The 22,675-nt window shown below is 43.0% G+C and overlaps 1 protein-coding gene and 1 long non-coding RNA gene across 8 annotated transcripts in view; one reads left to right on the forward strand and one right to left on the reverse strand.

Moving 5' to 3' along the window:
* Positions 1 to 18,719, forward strand: part of LOC136433270 (pleckstrin homology domain-containing family H member 2-like) — a 69,528-nt gene extending 50,809 nt beyond the window's left edge. For 3 of the 5 annotated variants that reach the window (XM_066425297.1, XM_066425299.1, XM_066425300.1), the window contains 12 exons: positions 248 to 427; positions 1,309 to 1,500; positions 2,830 to 2,927; positions 3,730 to 3,907; positions 4,794 to 4,949; positions 5,088 to 5,185; positions 5,307 to 5,448; positions 5,770 to 5,891; positions 6,127 to 6,256; positions 9,614 to 9,694; positions 16,412 to 16,567; positions 16,880 to 18,719. In XM_066425297.1, coding sequence (XP_066281394.1) covers positions 248 to 427; positions 1,309 to 1,500; positions 2,830 to 2,927; positions 3,730 to 3,907; positions 4,794 to 4,949; positions 5,088 to 5,185; positions 5,307 to 5,448; positions 5,770 to 5,891; positions 6,127 to 6,256; positions 9,614 to 9,694; positions 16,412 to 16,567; positions 16,880 to 17,083 — 1,737 coding nt within the window. In that variant the 3' untranslated portion in view covers positions 17,084 to 18,719. The remainder of the gene's footprint in view (positions 1 to 247; positions 428 to 1,308; positions 1,501 to 2,829; positions 2,928 to 3,729; positions 3,908 to 4,793; positions 4,950 to 5,087; positions 5,186 to 5,306; positions 5,449 to 5,769; positions 5,892 to 6,126; positions 6,257 to 9,613; positions 9,695 to 16,411; positions 16,568 to 16,879) is intronic. The other 2 variants (XM_066425298.1, XM_066425301.1) reach the window with 2 other exon arrangements.
* On the reverse strand, positions 12,359 to 22,177 carry LOC136433278 (uncharacterized). 3 transcript variants are annotated; one of them, XR_010755613.1, is made up of 4 exons: positions 21,939 to 22,171; positions 16,368 to 21,354; positions 15,458 to 15,549; positions 12,359 to 14,442 (listed from the first exon to the last, which is right to left on the reverse strand). It is a non-coding gene; the product is annotated as an uncharacterized lncRNA (long non-coding RNA). The 3 variants fall into 3 exon arrangements; XR_010755612.1 differs by having other exon boundaries at positions 15,458 to 21,354; positions 21,939 to 22,177; XR_010755611.1 differs by having other exon boundaries at positions 12,359 to 15,549.
* Positions 22,178 to 22,675: the final 498 nt, after the last annotated feature.

Here is a 22,675-nt window from a genome sequence, read left to right on the forward strand (position 1 = left end):
TCATTTGTATATTACCAGGTACGATCACATTTTAAGTCAATGTGCGTTCCATTGACAAAGCAAAGCACATAGCTTACGTAGTCCACATTCAGGTACCTATTTTCTCACATAGGTGATAATTGTCAAAGCTGATGATATTGTACTATGAGTAATGACGTGGTAAAGTGCTGTGTCCTAAAATGCTGTAAGGAAGAGATTAAAAGTTAATCAAATTTAAACGCTAATTTTCCATTCCATCCTGCGACAGTCATGCCAACTCTTCATCAGTGTTCCTCTGGACTCCCCGGCCATCGACTACCACGTCACGCTGGCCCAGAATGCCCTGCAGGTGTGTCTGACGCACCCGGAGCTGCAGAATGAGATCTACTGTCAGCTGATCAAGCAGACCAGCAGACGACCTCAGTTTCCTCAACAGGCCTCGATACAGGTACAGATGTTAGATCCAGGGTCGTCAGGAAATAAATCATCATGGGTACCATATGTAACATTTCCTCTATCACTTCTTCTGCATATTACATAATTATAAATGTCTCATTGAAGCATTTATCAACCGTTCGCCTTAGGCAACAGGTACATACATGTATGAGGATAAATAGGATCCACCTGGTAGAACAGTTGGAGTTTTTCAACTCTTAGATGAGGCCTGGTTTGTGAGACATCATTTCTGCATGATGATAACAGCCATGCTTTAGTTGTCAAACAAACAGGTTTGTGTTTTTGCCTGTATACACTGGAACTCTATCCTTGGAGTTTACACTGTGTGAATTTCCATCAGCCAATATTTGAAACCAATCTTGAAAAGTTGGGATATCAGTATGATAGAGTACTGAGACACCAGAAATTTTGATATTGACGTTTTGTTGCACTATTTGCGTACATATTCATACAGTACCTTGTGCACTCGAAAAACATTGGGAATAGGCATGTCTTTTCCAATGTATGATGAAGGTGGCATGCTACTGTGTTGTGATCTTTGTTGTTCTTTCAGCTCCCTCCATGTCCATATTCCCTTCTACCATTTCAGTGAAGTGAAACTCTCTGAATCTGTATCTGGGATTGCAAGGTCAAAAAAGTGATGATTTTGCAACTAGAATAATCCATCTGCAACAGTGCCGTTGCTATTGGGTCCCAAGGCGGACTGTCTGAAGCAATGACACCTTGATGATTTGTCCATGATATAATGGATCCAAGTGTTTCAGGCAATCCCCCATACAGATCCTTCATGCATTCTGTATGTTTGTCATCATTCTTTCTACTCTTTCTCTCCATCCCTTCTCTTTCTCTCTCTCCTTCTAACGTCTCCTCCAGAAGGGCTCCGGCTCTACTAGTGGTGAGAGCACACCTCCTCATTCGTCCACTAGTCCCAGTCTTGCCACCAGAGGCCGGTCCTCGGACTCCTCCAAACACTCCTCCAGTCCACCCCCCCATCGCCAGCACCCTAAACAGACGCTGCAGCAGGGGGGCACCAAGCTCCAGCACCCTGCCAATGCAACCTTGCAGGTCGACGAACTCTCTGTCATTGCTCACTCTGGCACCCAACCTGCATCTCCACCCAGATAAAACTAACCAGTGAAGAACAACCACCACCCCATTCTACATAGATATGGGCTCAGAGTATTGTCATTGACTGCTCCTCACTTAACATGGTGCAATTTATGGCTTCTTCACACTTTTAGATGATTTGACATGACCGGTTCTTCTAAAACAAGATAATGGTATGCACATTATGACTGATTACCTGCAGTTTGAATATAGTAGTGATAAGCTTGACATGACTAACAAAAATATGCTGTGTTCTGCATATTGTCAATTGAATGTGTCCATAGGAGACTTAAGTGTACCTTTCAGCAGTCATTTCCCATCTCAAGTTTTTTTGTCTATGTGGAGTCCAATAGTGACTTGTGTTTCTCAGCCTTCTCTTTCCTCCTAGTTCTGTTACATGGCAACCACTGGTGCCACGCCCTACTTTGTCACATGTCCTTGATTCAGCAACTCTAATTGCACCCTAACAGCAACATACAGGTTTTGTCAAAGCTGTAAAAGCAACACTCTGTCTGAAGTATAGGATAGGACAAGGTTGTTTTCAAAATAAGCCAAACCTTGACCCAAATTCTTATAGAAAGGTTTATAAATATCAGGTGTTTCCTTTGGATAACACAGATTTCCTTTGCCTTTGGGCATGCTGAGGTCGGGAATAATGGAATGACTGTTGAGATTGTGAATATCTGACCTAATTTCCGTGATCTTCTAATTTTGGTAGGTAGTCCAAACCTGTTATCGTGTGTGCAGGCATGAAGGGGCATTTCCTGCAGTCAGCGGTTGACCTTGATTGCCCTTCACCAAGTCCAGCTGGTGTTTGTCTTAACGAATTAGGCTTATCTCCCTTTGCCTGGTACCTGTTACGGTGTCTAAAAATGAAAAACATGGTTATAGATGGTGTTCTAAAGGAAAAACAGCCACACCCATTATAGTACATGTACTGTGGGATAACAGATGACAGTGTAAGCTACCCCGATAAATGTTATGAAATACATGTTGATATTGAAAGTCGTGACATGAATATTTTTCTTCTGTTATCTGTAATGGAAAGCTACAAATCATACAATGACAACTACAAAGATATAACTAGCAGTGAGGTAAAGACATATCTCACTGCATGCACATAAGATAGTTGAGCAGGTGATAAATGGTAATGTAAGTAGATGTCTTTGATGTCTGGCTGTTGCCCAACCTTGCTCATAGTGGACAACAGACTTTCCTTGCAGCAGTGTGATGGCATTTAACTGTAGTCTTGACTTTGCTAATGTTGCTCATGTTTCTGCCCTGTAGTGCTGGCAGCTGTTGTCGATGTGCATTCCCCTGTTCCTGCCCAAGCACATGTTCCTCTGGTACCTCAGGGCACACCTCAGCCGCAACGCTGATCCAAGGTAAGATATGCTTTTGTGTCTAGCCAACAATTATTAGACCTTTAGCCTGAGATATACAAAGCAAACAAGTTATTAGAAAGCAGGGAATATGATTTAAATGATCAACATTAATTCTTGCTTATTTTTTAACGTATGCCGGTCAACGAGTTATGCAATGAACTATGAGCAAGAAACTATAATGCTATGTCTAATTCAAACCAAGGTAGTTTTGTCCCCTTATTTTCGTGCCCTACATTTTGTAATAATTGGCAACAGGGTAAAACAAACAAGCTTAATCCCAGGAATATTGAGGGATTTACCAGCCCAACATCAGGCAGGATCCCCAACTGTTCACACAGGAGGGTGGCTGAACAAAGTTTGGCTGGTCAAACTTTACTTTGGGAGATCCTGTTATTGAATCCATCAGCGGTATGGGACAGGGTCATAGCTAGCACAGAAAACTTGCCCATGGCTATGAACAGATGCAGTTAGTTTATAGCCTTAATCTTCTTCTAGATAAGGATACCAGATTAAATGGTCAAGGTATTAGATATCAAATGTGTGGAATAAATTATTGGTTGTTTGGTTTATAGCAGAAGTTTAAAATGAAGTGAATTGATTACAGCTAAGGTAAAGAGAGAAAGATCAAAAGCTGTAACTGCACACGTATGTTCAATTTGAAAGCATGACAAGTAGTTTTTTAAATTAGTCACTTCAGTGATATGGTAGCTTTTACCTTAATATAATTCTGAGATTGTTGTAACTGGTAGCACTAATATAACAGTTAATTAAAGCAGGTGAATCAACTTGTGCTTGTGTTCAGGACTGAGGTGGGGAAGTATGCAGTGTACTGTCAAAGATCGCTGGAGAGGACATTGAGAAATGGTGGCAGAGAGGCCCGGCCCTCCCGTATGGAGCTGCTGTCCATCCTGCTGAGGAACCCCTACCACCACTCACTACCTGTCAGCATCCCGGTACACTTCCTCAATGGCACATATCAGGTGAGCTGCCCCCCTCCCCCTACCACCACTCACTACCTGTCAGCATCCCAGTACACTTCCTCAATGGCACTGTTAATCAGGTGAGCTGTCCCCCTTCCTCCACTCCCTGCCAGTCAGCATCCCAGTGCACTTCCTCAATGGCACATATCAGGTGAGCTGTCCCCCTCCCCTTACCACCACTCCCTACCTGTCAGCATCCCGGTACACTTCCTCAATGGCACTGTTAATCAGGTGAGCTGTCCCCCTTCCTCCACTCCCTACCTGTCAGCATCCCAGTGCACTTCCTCAATGGCACATATCAGGTGAGCTGCCCCCCTCCCCCTTCCTCCACTCCCTACCTGTCAGCATCCCGGTACACTTCCTCAATGGCACTGTTAATCAGGTGAGCTGTCCCCCTTCCTCCACTCCCTACCTGTCAGCATCCCAGTGCACTTCCTCAATGGCACATATCAGGTGAGCTGTCCCCCTCCCCTTACCACCACTCCCTACCTGTCAGCATCCCGGTACACTTCCTCAATGGCACTGTTAATCAGGTGAGCTGCCCCCCTCCCCCTTCCTCCACTCCCTACCTGTCAGCATCCTGGTACACTTCCTCAACGGCACATATCAGGTGTGCTGCCCCCTCCTCCATGTGTATTGCTATATGTTTGTGTCACGAAAAGTACTCTCTTTGGCACCCTTCTTAGGCCATCAGTTACATATAAGGCTGGCCACTCTTCTACTTGCACTGTCACTCGTTAATTTGGAAGGCCTTTGCTGGTAAACTTCTGTATAGCAACATATTGGACAGCAACCCTCATCCTCCATCCTGCAGAACCTTCAAGATCAACACCCAGAGTCACTGCTGTCCTTGCATAACTGATACATTGCTGTGCTCTCTCCCCAGGTTGTAGGGTTTGATGGCTCTACGACAATAGAAGAGTTCTTGAGGACGTTGAACACAGAGATTGGCACCAGGGACTGCTCTCTGTCTGGGTTTGCCCTCTTCACTGATGACCCTTCAGGAAGGGAGATTGAACACTGCCTGCAGGCATCAGTAAAGGTATGTTGATGAAATTAAACATAGAAAAAGGCTTGATATGTACAACATTGATTTATTAAAGGTTAATCTTAAAGGACCTGTATTAGATCTTTACTTTTCTTCTAGACTTCATACCTTTTTGCATGTTTTGTGTTTCAGTTGTGTGATGTGATCTCCAAGTGGGAACAGGCCCTGAGAGAGCAGCAGCCTGGCAAGTTTGAGACCACCAGGATCGTCAGGCTGACATACAAGAACAGGTAAACACACTCATTGTATGCCCCAGCATATGCCCCAGTTAGTTATTATGCATTTTTGTAACATTATCCACTGATGACCCACAGGTGTGAATTGTATATTGTGTGTATTGTTTTTATCCAGACTATATCTGAAGAGCATGGTGAAGTCAGAGACAGAGAAGGAACGGTTACTGCTAACATACCAGGTGAACGAGGAGGTGGTGAATGGAAGATTTCCCCTCAACAAGGAGCTGGCGCTGGAGATGGCTGCTCTTATGGCTCAGGTACAGCACAGAATGTTGGGGTTTCTCTCTGTAGTTGTTTGACAGCTGTTTGCACCATTTGTATACATTTTGCGCTGGAATAAAGCTTATGTTTAATGGTGTATAACATGTCGTAATATTCAATATGTCAGATGTAAGTGTCATTCCCCATAGAGAACAATTAATGTTCAAATGGCAGAACAACTGTTCTTGGATGTACAATTTCTTGTATTTTGTTTTATGCATTTAGAAAGATATGGAAAATCATGAATGGAAAACTGGTTTTGAAGGACTTGAGTAGATATGTAATGCTGTATTTGTGTTGTTTTTCCTCCTGCTCAGATTGAGTTTGGTGACCACAGCAGTGGAGGACAGTCCAGCCCTTCCCAGAAGTCCCAGGTGGACCAGGTGCTGGAGAGGTTCTACCCCATGAGGTACAAGGATGGATCTGATGACCAGATTAAGTGAGTGACAATTGTTCTCAAACCTTTCCTTACGTTTCCCTCTAGTGTATGTCATTTGGTGTCTTCTGTGGACCAAACATTGATTGGCATATCAGAACTACTTCAGTTCTACAAACACGTTGAAAATCGGTAAAAATACAATTTTTCTCATACGAGTAGGTAGCTATTGGCGACTGGAATGAATACATTGTGTTGGAGTACATATGTTATGTCTTTCCTCCTCCAACAAATACAGGCAACTGGGCCAGAAACTGTCCACCAAGTGGTCAGGGCTGAAGGCTCGAAGTCAAACAGACTGTGTCCGCATCTATCTGACAGTAGCGAGGAAGTGGCCCTTCTTTGGAGCAAAACTCTTCACTGGCAAGGTGAGCAATAGTCCAGTGATTGATGACTTGGCAGAACTATTCATTTCCTTTTCAGGTTTTTACCTGTATGGAACAGTGAGTGGGTGAATAAGTATTTGTGTATGGAGCAAAAGACTGGTATGATCACTGTTGTTTCAGTAGTGCTTTGATAGGGAATTTCTAGTTGAATGTTTGTTTAATATGTTAATGACCTTGTCCAAACAAATTATTCCAAACAATTTGTGCAGACAATGTCTTATGAAAAAAGTAAGGAATCTTCATTAGTCCTTCATCCATCAAATTTTGTCATACCCCTCATACCACTCACAGCTGTTACTCTAGCCATGCATATAAGGGATGGTGCAGAAATTACAGAGGTCCCATGGTGCTGACTAGACCTCATCCCAGGTTCTCCCCTTTCCAACACTACCCCCTCCCACCTTACAAGGTCAGGAAGACATGTCAGATTTAACTGATATAGTCTTAGCCTGGGTGCCATCCTATTTCTACCGGGGCTCCTACACTCGCTTCCCTGCTGAAGCGAGTGTAGGAGCCCCGGTAGAAATAGGATGGCACCCAGGCTAATATAGTCTCCCAAGCATGAAACATGGCCCAGTGGCAGTTTTGTACCCCCCCCCCCCCCATTGTCATTGATGCATGTGCTAGACCACTCTAAGGTCAACTTGTAGAAAGATATTCTCCCTTAGAAAAGTCCAAACAAGAAATTCAAGTGGTTTGTTTTGCTGTTGCAAATGTGATAACTTTGTGATCAAGAAGTTGCATTGAATCAAGCAAACTCACGGTCTGATAAAAAAAGTTCTTTAACCGCTTTTAATGTCACAAGGGGTTATTTTCTTGGCAAAGGCCAGAATGGAGGGGTCACCATGGCAGGCAGGGCAATGTGACTAATTACTGTGCACAGACAGCTCAACCTTGCATGAAATATGCAGCAATTTCTTGGTAATTATAAGGGATATAGCGTTACAATCACACATGCATTATTATGTACTGTGGAGCCCCAGGACAGTGACACAATTACTAGTATTTAATTATCTTGCACTTTCTGGAAAAAAATGGCTGTATGATTCAACCCCAGGGATAGATTATTTTGTTTCCTTGTATATGATTATGAGGGTCAGTGAGCCTGATACATCTGTTTGTAGCTATGTGCTCCTGTTTTAGTTCTATGATTAGACAGCGGCAAGGCATACTGCCCCCAGGCATCAGTTGCACTGCCCATAACAAGTCACAATTCACATCATTATTACTAGTACTTATTAGCATATAAAATCATGACTATTGGGGGTCTTTTTGACCTGAAAATGAAGAACTTATGTACATATTACTTTTGCTGAGGGATGTAAATGCAGTGAAAATATTGAGCAAATTTGTATAGAATTAGTACATGAATTCATGCTATAACATGTGAGGTGGAGGGACTAAAACATGCCCACACACAATATGGAAGTTAGTGATTGCCTTGAGTTCATTTTAACTTCATACAGGCATACAGAATTCAGATGCAGGTGTGAAACAGAGAATAATTGTAAGTGTACCTGGTATCATTATAGTAAGCGGGGTAACACAAAAGAGACAAAAGTGTTGGGAGCTTGGTAGATTTGAGTGATAGCCTTGAGACAACAATAGGAATAGAAAATATGGGTTATCATCTCTGCAATCACACGTAATCAATCTACATTGCTTGACTGTCCTGCATAATAACACATAGCACTAAAGGCTGAAGGCTACTGGTGGCTGGAGGGCAGGTGCCCATGTCATATAATCTGCTCCCTTACAAATCAACACATTCATCACAGTTGGGATTCTGTCAATTTTTCTAGGAAAGTTGCTGGAGCAGAGAAGTGTGTATCAGGTGTTTACCATACAGACATTGCATGCATGTCAAAAACAGGATTCTTGTGGGTTCAGTTGGATAGAAGATGATATGCATAACATTGCAATCAGATATCTCAGCATCAAAATGGCAAAATGATTGCCATAAGAGGTAGTTTTTAATAACCTAGCACATCCAGATTCGGATTCTTTTGCACCAGACGATAACCCCTTTTTGGCTGGGGGAGCACATCATACAATATAGGGGTTTCTTGGCAGCAGATCTCTGATATCTATCTTCGAGAGATAATTAGGGGCCATGTGCCAACTTTGGTGGGTGCGAAGGATTAGCGACTGTGGCGTGGTGGTCTGGTACCCAGGCTACACTCGTTCTGGTTGCAATCATATTCAGGGGACATTGGTTCTTGTTTGGGCACAAGTATGAGATCATGAGATGTAGCTTGTTGGTAATTCCTATGCTTTATTGCAGCATTATGGCAGGTACTTCTCACAGTGGTAAACATGAGAGACGTAGATTGTTATCAGCTGTTATCAGACCAGGTTGACCTACAAAGCCCCCTGATTGTTGAAAGATGAGTCTGGCTGTTGTTTTTCAAAGTTCACCAAATAATGACTCAGACCCAGCCTTGAAGGCCCCTGGGCTGAAAGATTTCCTGATATGAAACTGATGTAATGTTTTCTAGACAAGTCAGACGTGTGCTGACAGTATACACACAGCCCAGTTGAGTTTCTGTTCAGGTGTTCCATTTTTCTGAGGACTGACCAGAGCTGACACAAAACTTGTCAAAAACATTAAAAGACAGTGAAGATAGTTTGTATTGTGTGTATTGTGAGTATAGCAGGATTTGAGGAATGCACCGTTTGAAGGAGCTACTGATAAAAATGTAGTCAAAATACTAAATAGATTTCTTTGAGGCGGGGCTCACAGTACTGTCCGTACACTATCATGTAACAGGTGTGAGCTGTCACACTTTGGTAAGCTTAGAAAATAAAACTATGTATTGTAATTATCCTGTCAATTTATACATTTGTGTGTTTGATGGAGCACCTAGTTCACCCGAGGGCCCTGGTTACTAGAATATAATTACTGTAACACAACTGTTGTGTAAATAGCAATGTGGATAGAATCTGTAATGACTGCAATACAACTTGTGTAGATTGCTATGTGGAAGAAATATGAATGGATTGTTGTACTGGTATACATGTATGTCCTGCCTTCTATCAGGTGTCTGCCTAGTCATGCATTTGTATGTGTGTTCAGTTTTGGTAAGAAATATAAACTTTTGTGTATTTGTTCTTAAACCAGGTGTGACCAAAAGATGACACCATTTAATATGATTTATATCTTTCACAGTACTAGTAGCTCTCAGTAGTAGTAGTAGGTAGCCTCAGCAGCACTGAAGCTGCTCAATGATGATGATGAGAATAATTCATGGCAAATTGCTGTTTAATTTGTTCTTGAACTTGTCTTAAGTTGTGTTTTGAATGGTAACAGATTAAACAGAATTGTTTGTTCCTCTGCAGTTGAAGGGCATAGAAGGCCAGGGTCTGGTGTGGCTTGCTGTACAGGAGGACAGCATCAGCCTTCTGGAGTACACGACCATGGTAAGTACCTACACCACAAATGTGGGGAAAAAATAATTCGAGTGAATCTGAGAAGTAAGGAATTAGATTGGTGTGGCCTTATCCATCCATGAAATCCTTGTTTACAAAAACTGTACACCTGTGTGCTGCTTTGTTGTTGTTACTTCATTTGTATAAGCAAACCAATCCCTATCTGTGTTCTACCAGGAAGTACTGTCTCCCACCTGACTTCCCTTGTTGTCTGCTCTTTTATATGAAGATCATGTTTGCCAATCTTTGATCAAACATGAAAATAGCCCAACACAAACACCCCCCACAGGTCCCTGTCACCTGACACCCAGCGGGACCTCAGTGCACAGCCCAATTCCTTGAGTGGTTACTCCAGTTTCCTGGACACCTGCCCTGCTTGAGAAGATTTTCTCTCCCTTTTATCAAACGCTATGCTGCTTAGAGGTGGGCTTAGTGGGTACAGTGGCTGGAATGACCAATTTATCTTTAAGTGGTTAATCTGAGGTCTGTAGGACACTGGACCAAAACTTTCATCAGTACAGGTTGGCTTTAGGTGGAATTTAGCCCTGGAATTTACTAGGCTTCAAAACCTGACCCAGACTGGACAGTCCTGTGCCCTTTAGAAAGTTACAAATACTGAACAGTTTAACTGTATGGTCTTCTGTTTTTCCACCATAACTTTTGCCATCAACAGATGCATCTGAAATTCAATGAGTCCGAAAGGTTTCACGCTGATGTAAGATTTAAGGCATTTCTACTTGATTAACAGATTGATATCACCATGAAACTGTAAATAAGGGAGGAGATCAGGAGACACATGCACACCTGGCCATCAGTAAATATTTGCATCCCACACAAATGTAAAACAATAGGAGATAACAAGCACCAGGGATTGGCTGTCGACAAAATGAGTGCATAATTTAGTGTTGCCACTTTTCCTGGCTCCCTCCCGTGTAGTGTTGACTGGATTTACATTGTCCATATTCAAGTAGCCTGGGTGCCATCCTATTTCTACCGGGGCTCCTACACTCGTAGCGAGTGTAGGAGCCCCGGTAGAAATAGGATGGCACCCAGGTTATATTCAAGAGGTGTGTTGTAAATTTCTATAAAACAGTGTAATCAGACCTTTTCTATAAAGGACTATTGCAGTACAGTTTCAGTACACAAGTTACATCACATTTTCAGCAACTGGCAGTGGGCCTGCAGGCATCAGCAAATCAGGGTGAGACTAAAAGAGAAACTTTGGGCTGCACAGTTTGTTGCTATGGTTGGAGTTTTCATCTTGGAAGGATTCAGGTTTTGATAATTGATAAAAATCAGCAGAAATATTTTATAATATGGACTCAGCAGAAAGCATGTGAGACATATTCAGAATCTTCACATTCCAATGTGCATCCTCTTCCTCAGAGCCTGCTCTTCCTACCACAGTAGTGGTGTGGTGTCCAGTTGTGGGACAAACTGACCAATAAAGATAAAGATTAGCTTATCAGCTCATCTCTGCCACATGTACAGTCTTGACTGGGTGATAATTTATCACCAGATTGTCATCAGCCATGGTTTATTTGGCATCCACAGGGAAGCATTACTGGACTGATAATCTCTATCAGATGGTCAGATTTACCCCATGCTTACATTTGTATCACTGGTCAGATCTGAGACTTTTTTTGTTTGTTGCCTGCTGGTGTTTGTGAAGTGCTGATGGTTGTGTAATGATAAGTGAAATACATGCAGATTTAAGAAACCAGTCAGATCATGGTTACCATTAATGAAAGTAGCGTCAACATTGCCAGTTACTACCAGTAGTAGTGGATTTTGTCACAGGAAAATCTAGAAGGTATGTTGCAACCAGTGTTCTCGCCAGCGCCCGTCCTCCCGTCATTTGACGGGTTTTTGTCGCTCATGACGGACAAAATTTTTGCCCAACCCGTCATTTTTAATGGACAAAAATCGGTGTGTAAAGATATTTAGACAGAGTTTAGAATTTTGCAAAAACTCCAGAGGATCACCGGAAGTTCGCGACGAGGGCGATCTAGATCATTTCTAATGCCCGCCGGCGACAACCCCAGCCACACACAAAGAGCGCCGTGGTGGATATTTGGTGGCCGCCGAAAACTCGGCGTCATGCGCCGCCCTCCCCACAGTTTTGGCTGGTCGCATCGGGCTGACGTTACTTCTGTTTTGTCCCTTTTGGTTCACCGTTAGTTATTGTTATCAAAGTTGCCTAAAAATTCAGAAATATTCCTATAGCTATCAGGCTTTCTGTAATCTGTAAAACATTATTTAAGTTTCAAGCCGCGGCGGCTGAGTTGCATGCGCTTTCTCCCCGTAAGAAATGGTAAACAGGCGTCAGATATTCTATTCCACCAATCACAGTGCGTCGTCTCCGTCGCGTCAAGAAATACCGACCAATAACATGCGAGTCTCGCTACTCGCGTGATTTCAGCTAAGCGTGAATTTGCGAGATGTTAGGGGAATGGCGGGGATCGCAAGGATCGCACGACGAAGCGGCTGTTGGAAGGCTTGAATCGACAACTTTTAAAGACATTCAGTGCAGTTACCGGAGAAATTAACCGTGGAAAACATGGGAGAAAAAATGGACGTCTTTATGGCGTTCTTTCTCAAAGTAGGGTGTCAAATTCCTCATTATGTTCAATAATTACAGGGAGCATACGGGACAAGTGTTGAAAAATTTTATTTTTTGCCGACTTATTCTGTGTGTATTTTTTGTAGGACGTAGATACGTAGTAAAGTTGTGTTGTGCTTGATGTTCTTGTCTTTGCCGATTGTATACAACCAAGGAGGTTTAATCTTGATACAACAAAGAAATGTAGCTTGTGTGTGAACATTCGATCTTACCGCGATGACGGCACGCCTCCCCCCAAAATTAAGCCTGAAACCCTTCTGTAATTTTTCACCGAAAGAGATGTCATTAAACTAAGCTTATTCTACCAAGAAATTTGCCCCTCAAAATGCAGGAAATAGCGTTTCAGAGGGTCTATATTCCAAAATTTTCCGGGGGAGAATACCCCCGGACCCCCCTAAGATGGTCACGCCTACGGCGCGACGCCTCGCGCCTTCGGCGCTCGATAGGTTCTTCCCTCCAGCAAAATTGAAAGGACGGGTAAAATTTTCAGGCTGGCGAGAACATACGTTTCTACCAAGGACGTTTCAACGTACCATCAGCCTGCTGTAATATGTTGTGCGAGGCTGCAAGTCCTCAGCCTGACCACTGTGGGGTGAGTTGCTGCTGCCTAATGGACAGTCTAAGCCGGTGACTGTGTGGTAGAATTTCCTTGGGGGCATGTTGGCCTGTGTAGGCCCTGGAAACAGTCTGGCATCCAGACTAGTGGTGATGTTGATCATTATGAATGGTATTGCTGGACACTCCCAGCCTAGCCTCAGTGGGGAGTGGTGGGCAGGGTTATTAGCCTCCTACTGGTGGGGAGTAGGGATGATTATGGGAGTGGTGCCCTGTAGGGAGTGCTGCTGCTGCTGTATGGGGCAGGGTGTCATTCCAAAAGCAGTAGTTCTGATATATGGGAGGGGGTGCCAGACAGAAAGTCACCAGCCTGACCCCTGTGACAACAGGGTGATTTGTCCCAATACTGGGAAAATGGGAACCACATGTCTGACCAGTCAGGAGGGATCAGGTATCAGCTTCCCTGGACATTTTAAAGTTATGTATTTTGGGGGCAGGTTAGGGTACTGTAAGTATGAAATCGTGAAGGTGCAAGAGCAAAGCACTTGTAGCCTCGTAGATGATGTATTCTATGATCAAACTCAGATTTAAACTGTTAACACCTCAATGCCATTGATAGACTTATGAAGAGACATTGTTCTGAAAGGTATGGTCTGGGAAAAATCAACATCATCTTTCTCATCTTCAGGCAGACCTCTTTTTAACTGTGATGAATTCAACAGGTGTTCAGATGTTTGTTTTTGGTCGTTCTCTTATTCCTTAGATAAAGATTGATGAGACAAAGGAGATAACAAACTGAATTGTCAGTATATATTAGGTGATAAAAGTATTTATACACAAAACTGGACCATCTGGGCCTTATTATCTACTGGCTTTCCAAGGACTCACAATGGGTCCCATTTGGCTCTATCTTAATTATGTTCCATTTGCTTCACTCATTAATTTGTTGACAACTAGTAACAGCAAACAAACTACAGATATTCTATTAAGAGAAAAATATCACTTAAAGAATGGTCAAGTGCATTTTACACCAGAAGAATGGTGACCTCTAGTCCAGTTTTGTTGTTCTTCTGACTGATATATTGTTAGACAAACCTTCTCCTGTTGTTTGTCCTCTTGAGGTCAGTCCTGAGTGCACAGATTTATTGCTATTTGTAGGTTCCTGCTTCTACTTATCTATCCATTTGTCTCTCACCGTGACAATACCAGCTGGTGGTCAGACACATGGGATGGTCAGTTCTGGTCAGTCTGTGCTGACCTCCCCACAGCTACTTAAAAAAGGCATCATGCTTCCCCAGCAGCTTGACCTTTACCTGACCTCTGCAAAACCCTCTATCTCCACAGACAGATATTTTAGAGATTGTGGGTCTGGCATCCAGGCTAATGTTCGCCTGATATCCATCCATTTTCTAACTTGGTCTCTAGTCTCTCCAGGGGCTGTGGAGCCTGGCAGGTAAAGTCAGGCTGAAGAGGAGACCTACGACCCCCCAGTGGGAGAGGCTGGTGACTAGGCTAGTGTCTGCTTCCCAGCAGTCTCCATATTGTGTGCAAGTGAGCAGTCCTGGAAAGCAGATGAAATCCTGAATAGGGCTGGATATAGCAAGATAGATCCAACATCACTACTGGAGATGGAGAGTGACCCTGTTGGGAGAGCAACTACAGAGCAAAGTTATACCAGTCAACAGTAGGATGAGGTGTTGGTGGCATAGAGCATTACCTCCATGAGCACAACTCTTCACACTCACACATGCAAGTTGTGGTGATGTACGGTATGAACATGGAGAACCCAGTTTTCAATCAGGCCTGCTGATAAGATTAGGGCTCTGATTGCTCAAGTGACGAAGCATGCCTTTCTGGTATAATCTGAAAATATCTCACCATTATTGAAACGCATCCAGATATTGTCACATTGACCTTTGTACATTTTTAGCTCATCTCTTCTGTGTCACCAGATCAAATAGCAACATCACCAGACTGCTGATGTGATACTTCTCTACTAGGCAATAACAAGTGTATCAGGTTGTGCTTTTCAGGTATCACATTACTGTGTACTAAACACCATCAAGGTGTTGTATGTGGTTTTCGTGCATCATGTGGGCCCTTGCCAAAGCCTTGTATAGACAGATGCTAGCTGTCTGATGACCTGAATTATATCATAGGACATCTGCCATATCCATGGATCATAAGTCGTTATTTGGCCTATTTTTATATATGACACAACACATCTGAAATGGAAATAGAAGCCTTCCCTATTCCTGCTGGAACTTGTTCATGCCTGTTAGCTGATGTGGCTGCCAGGAATATACCACAAAATGTCAGCCTCAGGCCTGATATACAGCTGTCTGGCCCAGCCCAATGTTATTTGACCCTCCTTCCAGACAGGTTGGAAAGGGTTCCCCTCCTATCCCCAGGTTGTCTGCCCTGTGTATCAAACAGCCTAGTTGCTGGAGAAGTAGTGCTGAGTCTGCTGACCACATGAAATAAATCTGCTCACTTTATGGCCCTGACTCTCTGGGAGGCATCATGTGGGACCAAACAAAACTTGATACACTTTGCTAGTAAAATGTTGGGATTACCTTTGATTTTGGCCTGATATATTCTGTGGGATTGTTGCATTTCCCTCTTGCAATCTCCAAAATCCAGTGTCCAGGTCAAGGATATGTTGGATCTGTGACGTACAATTTAGGAGTCAGTGTTTGACTTGTATCTGAGGCCCAGGGAACTATTTCATCTAGAAAATGTTTATCATCACAATTTGTCCTATCCTGTAAATTTCTGGGATTCAAACCAGGGTACTAAATGGGCCAAGTGCACATGGGGAGAGTCAAATAATCTTTGATCAGGAGAGAATGTCCTCACTGGCCAGGAATGTTGGGATACCTGGGCCTCTCATCAGATGGAATCTGTTCTGATCACAAAAGATTTGAACTAATTAAACTTGATATACAACATGGCCTTGCATGGCTCTTCCAAGAACCGGTAGCTATAATTGGTTACTAGAAGGTCCTTCTTAGAAACTCTATTAAAAACAGTAGGCTGGAAGCCCAGCTGTGGTGATGTAGTCTAACTCCTCTGCACTACAATCAATTGCAGTCTCCGTTTCTGTTCTGTTTTTAAAACCCCTTTGCAGATGCTTGAAACTGAAATTGAGGTACATGTACTATTCAGGTAACTGGATTGAAGACCAGTATCTATGACGATATACTGATGCAACATGGGTGCGATGAAATAAGCATACATATGATGTATCAGCGAAGGCTGGTTTCCTCTCAACAACCGCCAGCCTCCTCTACAATCCAGCTCAGCTCATCAAGCTTAGCCCCCAATGTGTATGCTGTGATTTTTTCAGCAAGGCTACCTGGATGTGCTCAGATGGCTAGCCCCAGGGTAAACCATACAGAAATGATCATTACTGGAGGTCATACACATGCAGCACGATCAAAATTTGCAATTGTGCACACTCCATAAGCTTAACGGAACTCTTACTAAAGATGTTTCCCTGTTACTGACTGCTTCATGTTCATCTCCAGCGCCTGTTGGTGACCTACAACTACAAGTCTGTGGTGACGTTTGGTGGCTGTAAGCAGGACTTCATGTTGGTGGTGCACCAGGCAGTGGACAGACCCATGCAGCAGCAGCAGGAGATAGGCACTGAGAAATTCCTCTTCAACATGTCCAAACCTAAGGTAAACAAACAAGGACTAACTACAAAATTTACAAAGACAACCCACTCAGAATGTTTCAAATTCTCATTTGAATACTCAATGAGAACCCATGCGATATTGACAGGTAAACCTTTTTAGGATACACATGTATTCCTAAAAGTTTCTACTGATCTCTGGCAGCTGTAATCAATTGATACTCTTAAGATATGTTTGTGAAGTTACAGTTCTAACCAAAGCTGCTGTTCATGCAATTGTGGTTTACTGTAAGTACCAGGCAGCATAACTCATCCTCATGTCCAAGCAAAAAGATTTAACTCATGTCTTTATTGTTAGATCCTGGAGATCACCCTGCTGATTGCCAGCTTCATCAACACCATTGTGCGGCAGCAGGGCCTGACCTGCAATGGGAAGTCCAGCACGCTGACCCGAACACCTACGTCTCCGCAGCAGAAACCTAAGGTGTGGGACATGGAGAGCAAGGAGTGGCCACAGATCAAAAACAAACATGGCGTTGTTGGCACCTCCTTCTACGTGTAGGGAGGCAGTCAACATTGCCACTAAGGAAAGTTGAATTAAGTCAACTATCAAAGGTTTCCTGCAAAACCTGTAATTTTTGGCACTGTCAATATGTTGGAAGTGATTCTAAATTGTACATCCAGGACATCTCACCAGTATGTCTTTAAAATGAGAGCAGTACGACAGCATCATACCAGGATCTTGTAGTAGAATCCACTGGTACAGGACCCTTGACTTCAGATCAATTAGAAGACCATGCATCGTTTGTTTGTTTGTTGTTGAGTGAAATGGTTAATTTTGTTATCCAACTTCTTCCCAACTCTTCAACTTTGACTGTTTTTAGAAGCATCATGTAAAAGAAAATGCAAGAAAGAGCTGATTTTTAGATTTTGTCATCTAGCATTCTACTAGGATGTCATGACCGTACAGTGAGAACAATTTTAGGATCCACAACATAAGATTCTGTTTGTACAATGTGTGTTTTGAGGTGTAAGACAGACACAGTATAGTACACTGGCTAAACACTCCTGGTGGTGATACCTCATCTGTTATAGTGTGCAAATACCAGTACATCTAATTAGACTTCACAATATGTTACATGTAACTTGAAGAACATTAGCATAAATAGTAGACTTTAACAGTGTGCTGATAAAATATAACTGGTGGGATTCAGATGTCAGCACAAGGTGGAATTTAATGTCGTCGTCACTTTAACCTTCTCCCTGCTGACTTATACTGTAAGTAATGTAAAGTTAATGGATGGATGACCCTCAGCAGGGAGAATGTTAAGATGTACAGAGAGAGGACAGGGATATAGCAGTCCTAACTGTGACAGTATTATGAACAAAAATGGATGACATGAACTGAGAATGTGGACCTCTAGATACCCATAGAACTCATGTTGTCATCATGTGTGACACCATAACTAGAATTAGATAGTTACCGGTAACAGCTTAATAGCTGCATCTCCTCTGATGATCATGCATACAGTACTTTCTTGAGGCAAAGTGCAATACAGCTCCTTGCAGGCATGTATACAGTCCACTGAAGCAAGTGTTGTTAGATTTTACTCCTTGCATATTGCTCAACAGCCTTTGTGTGGCTGGTGGTTTGTAGTACATAGACTATGTACTTACTGGAATACAGGAAAGACATGTAAGTATGTTATAGGCATAGACACCATACATCTTTTCTTTGTGTGAGGAAAAAGGAGCACTTTACGTATGTCAAATACAGAGTCCAGCCAAGTGCTGTCTTCTTGACTTATGCTCCAGCTCATATCAATGTATTTCACACAGTTATAGGCTGTATCTATTGGTCAGAGTATCATCATTTATTTATGGTAGCCATTTTGGTGTAGGTACAGATCAGAGATGTTTAATAAGTTGATCCCAAACATGTTTTACTCAGTTGTGGAATGTTTAAAAGGAATATTTTAGCATTTTTGTACAGAGGTTATCATATGTTGCCAAGACATTTTATTTTGCATATTGAACTTCTTTCTTATTGTAAAATGTTGTATTTCTGTTTCAATAATAAAAAAAGCTCAATGTTGGAACTAATTTATGAAGAATGCATATTTAACATTCTTTTGGGGATTTATCCAGTGCCTGGTTTGCATGGAGCACTTTTTAAAACAATAAATCAATGCATTGAACATTACAGTCTCTTTATAGAAGTACTTCTTGAATATAGGAAGATACAAGTGTAGTCTTGTTCTTTACCAGTAGGGTGTGTGTCAGCTTGTCATCATATACTTTTTTCCGGTATGCATTTTGAGATGGTCCGTTAGATGGCGCTGTTGAAAGTACTGTAGGAAACCTTGCACGAGTGGTCGTAAATTTGTCACACTACAGCCGATTTTATAGGAAATGTCTATCAGAAAACGACTAATGACTACCCGTGCTATGCGGTAATTTGGGGGTTAAGAAACAGCTGGGGCTATTCTTGATGTAAAATAGCAGGTTGCTGGGCTACTTTTCATACATTCTGTCCCTTGTAGTAGACACAAACCACGTTCGCCCACCTTTGACAACCCATAATTTTGCCCCATTGTCAAAACACGAGCAGTGCTCAGCGAGACCACAGTTCTGGTTGATTGACTGATAACATGGTCCGACCAGTACAGTAGGTTCGGACTAACCACAGCACTTTAATACTTCGCGAAGGACATCCCTCACTTGAACGATTTTACTTTAACTCATTGCGATGTTCTAATCTGTGGGCACTAATTGCTTCACACGGTTATTGCCATCGGCTGTGTAATTGTTCAGAGGCAAAGATCGTCGAACGGTGGTTGTATGAATAGGAATCGTAAGTGGGTTCACTGCAGATAATGAGCCGATTGAAAATCATTCCTCATTAGACGCTAATAAGGTGGTGTCTGATCTTTTCCTTCATTCCAGTTTCTTCTCATTTATTTGAAAGTCATCCAATAAGATACCGATTTACCATCTGCAATACAACGGTGAGAGGTTACTCCGAATTTCTAGTAACATGTCCTAGAAATTGGCCAGAATGTTTGAATGAAATGGCAGGTACAGATTGCGCAATTCAAGGACAAGCACGGGCAGTTACTTTGACGAAGGTTTCCGTTGGGTATTGCGTCACGTTTCCGGTTTACCTGTTGCACGTCCTATCTCTGCTCACATCCGGTATACAAGGAAGTTTCCTTGACGTTTTAGAACGGGGGCGCCGACCTGGCCTGGGCTTCAAAAGAACGTTTCTTTACACAGGCAACGTCGCTGTGACCTGTCGGAATCCCGCCTCCAGGTGTTCCTGTTTTCAGAAGCATTACCTCATCCTATTTTCCCATCCGCGACAATGAAAGCCGGGCCGCACCCCCTTCACCACTAATTATCCCATTACCCCTCGTGCAGCGATTGTTCCGAACAATCCGCTGACAACTCTATGGCCAGAGGGTTTCCTGTCGTATTCTGTGTTTGAATGAATGGGAGCGACACACAAGGGTCAATTTTTACGGCCCGATGGATTTTTTAAGGTAGGACTACCTGCAATTACGACCCGAAGATCAGGGCACAATCTTTCGAGGCTGAAAAGTGCCTCCGCCATGGTACCACCGCACAGTGTTGTTGTTCCCTTTCCTGCCGTGATGTGGTTTCATTGTCACGTATGCACATACAAACTGCAGTAAATGTTGATAGTGAGTCTACACGATGGAGGCGCAGTGAGACATGACCGTCGCGACCGAAGCGACGCGGTCGGCATTGTGTGGTTTGATGGCCCGTAACCTGCCACAGGGTCTCACCTGTCAGAGGGCGGCCCACACACCTTCGGGGCTCGGTGGGGGATCGAACCTGCACAGTGCTACAGATGCGTGTGTCAGTTTGTGACAACCCCTGGCGCCAAAGCGCATGTCCTACAAAATCTAGCTACATATTTGAGATGTAACAGAAATGGCTGTAGAGCTCAGGTGATTATGAGAAGGAACAGACAAAGTTTGTAAATGACCATATGCTTTGAAATTGGTCCAAGGAGTATCTGAACTGAAGTCAATATGACACTTTCGACTTTGCAAACGCTATTGGCACTACCAAGGAAGTTTACTACCGTTAACTTCGCCCATAGTTTGAGAAAAACAGGACCACAAACAGGCTAAAATGTACAAAGATACGCCCGAATATTAGCTATAACCTTGTCTGACCAAAAGTTGCATCCGGTGGACTTCTAATCTTCTACTATCTTCAATTATCATCTTGCGGAAACTTCCTTCTTTCCGAGAAGTGTGTGCATTCTGACACGTGCATCATGACACGAGATGTTTACTGAAAAAATTGATAACAATGTTTTTCATTGTTCAGGTCCACCGAGTGACACATGGGTGCTATTCTAAATAGTGAGTTCGCGCGAAGCCGTCCCGCCCCTGACATGGGGTTGTAAAAGGCGGAGTGCGTCTCAGCACACCGCTAATGGTGATATTTACAAACAGACCCTAAACTGACCACATGCTGACCAGAGCTGTCAACACGTTGGGTGACGGACCGAGGGTGTGGGGGGTGAGCGGAGTCAACACTCGCTCTGTGGTCAGGGATGACGCCCGAGACGACCTGTGTCTCCTTACGGGGCGGTTTTTCGCGCCGTTTTGTGAGGACCCAGTAACATCTTCCAACATATGGTAACGCTGGGAGGGCCAGTAAATTTGGATAGTGTCCATTTGACCGACCAAGCAATAGACGACGTCCCGTCGTTCCTGTACCGAGGTTCAATTCATAGCCTCCTTGATCTGCAACGTTATGTCCAACTGATCTGTAACGTTGTAGCAACACCACGACCTAATATTGGAAGACAATCATATCGAACAATCAATTATGAGTTGTTAAACCAAGGACTTCCCTGTATAAAAATGTCCAAGGTACCGAGGTCAATGACCCACTGCCGATAACGTTACAAGAACTGCTACAAGTACAAGTAAACAAGATCACCATCCGTGCTGGGGCTTTATGTTATATATGATCAAGGAGGTTATATAGACCTGACCTCCTTGATATGATAGACCAGTCGGGCCCGTTATAAATGACGCAATATAGATCTACACGTTATACACAAAATGTAAGTCATCAAGGAAATGCATGTAACGTTATGTAGAGTCTTACACGGATGATGTTGTAAGCTCAAGGTAACGTTGATAGAAAAATGAACGGTAACGGTTACTCTCGATGGCTTTGACAAATTATGAACGGTTTTGATTGGTTCCGAACTGTTTTCCAATGCGTCAGCATACGTTTACTTAGTGAAGACTCATTTGCAAATGCGTCAAATCGGGACACAAACACAAAACTCAAACAGCATTGACTACCATACGTGCGTGACGTAGATATCACTCAAATAGGGCAGAAAACAGCATTTGATACCATACCAGAGGTCCACTTTAGGTTGTTTTTCTAAACTGGGAAACTAATACATTTTCTTTTCCTCTGCGTTTTACACATTGTGTACAGGACGTGGCTTCGTAGTGTGTGGTGTTTGTCTCGCAAAGGTGAATGAGTCTTGACTGACGTCACATTTGGTGACGTCACGTTGCTGAAGAGGGATTTTCCAACCGCGCTGTCAATCAACCACGATGGAGGAGGGAAAATTCCAGACACCCATGGGACCCAACAGTTTCAGGTGGTGGCGGACCAGATTTGAGAAACCAAATGTTGGTGAAAAAAAAAAATACTGTACTATCAAAGTATAACTTTACAACGTCAACTTTACAACTTCAGAAACAACTGAGACCACACTGGAACAAACGTGGTTCGAGATAATGAATAGTTTTTATTTTATTTATATATACCGATACAAATTTACACTTGGTGCATTAGGCAGTAAAAAGTCATTGGCAACAATCTACGTATTAGTATTTATCTGAGATGATCCAAAATTGTAAACATTTGTAAATTTTTGTGCTGGGAACGTCCAGTGCGTCGTCCGATGGAACAACAGGGTACCAGGGATGAGGCCTGGCGTGAGCCGAGCGGGCTCACCCTGTTTGATTCTTTATCATTAATTCAAGTTTGTGCGTGCTATGATATTAGATTCAGCGTCAAATCAATGAAATCTTTGGTCGAGGGGACTCGGGTAGGATTGGCCCTTGTTATGTAGAAAGCTAGT

The sequence above is a fragment of the Branchiostoma lanceolatum genome, chromosome 4 (genome assembly GCF_035083965.1).
Source record: "Branchiostoma lanceolatum isolate klBraLanc5 chromosome 4, klBraLanc5.hap2, whole genome shotgun sequence".
In the NCBI taxonomy this organism is placed as follows: domain Eukaryota; kingdom Metazoa; phylum Chordata; class Leptocardii; order Amphioxiformes; family Branchiostomatidae; genus Branchiostoma; species Branchiostoma lanceolatum.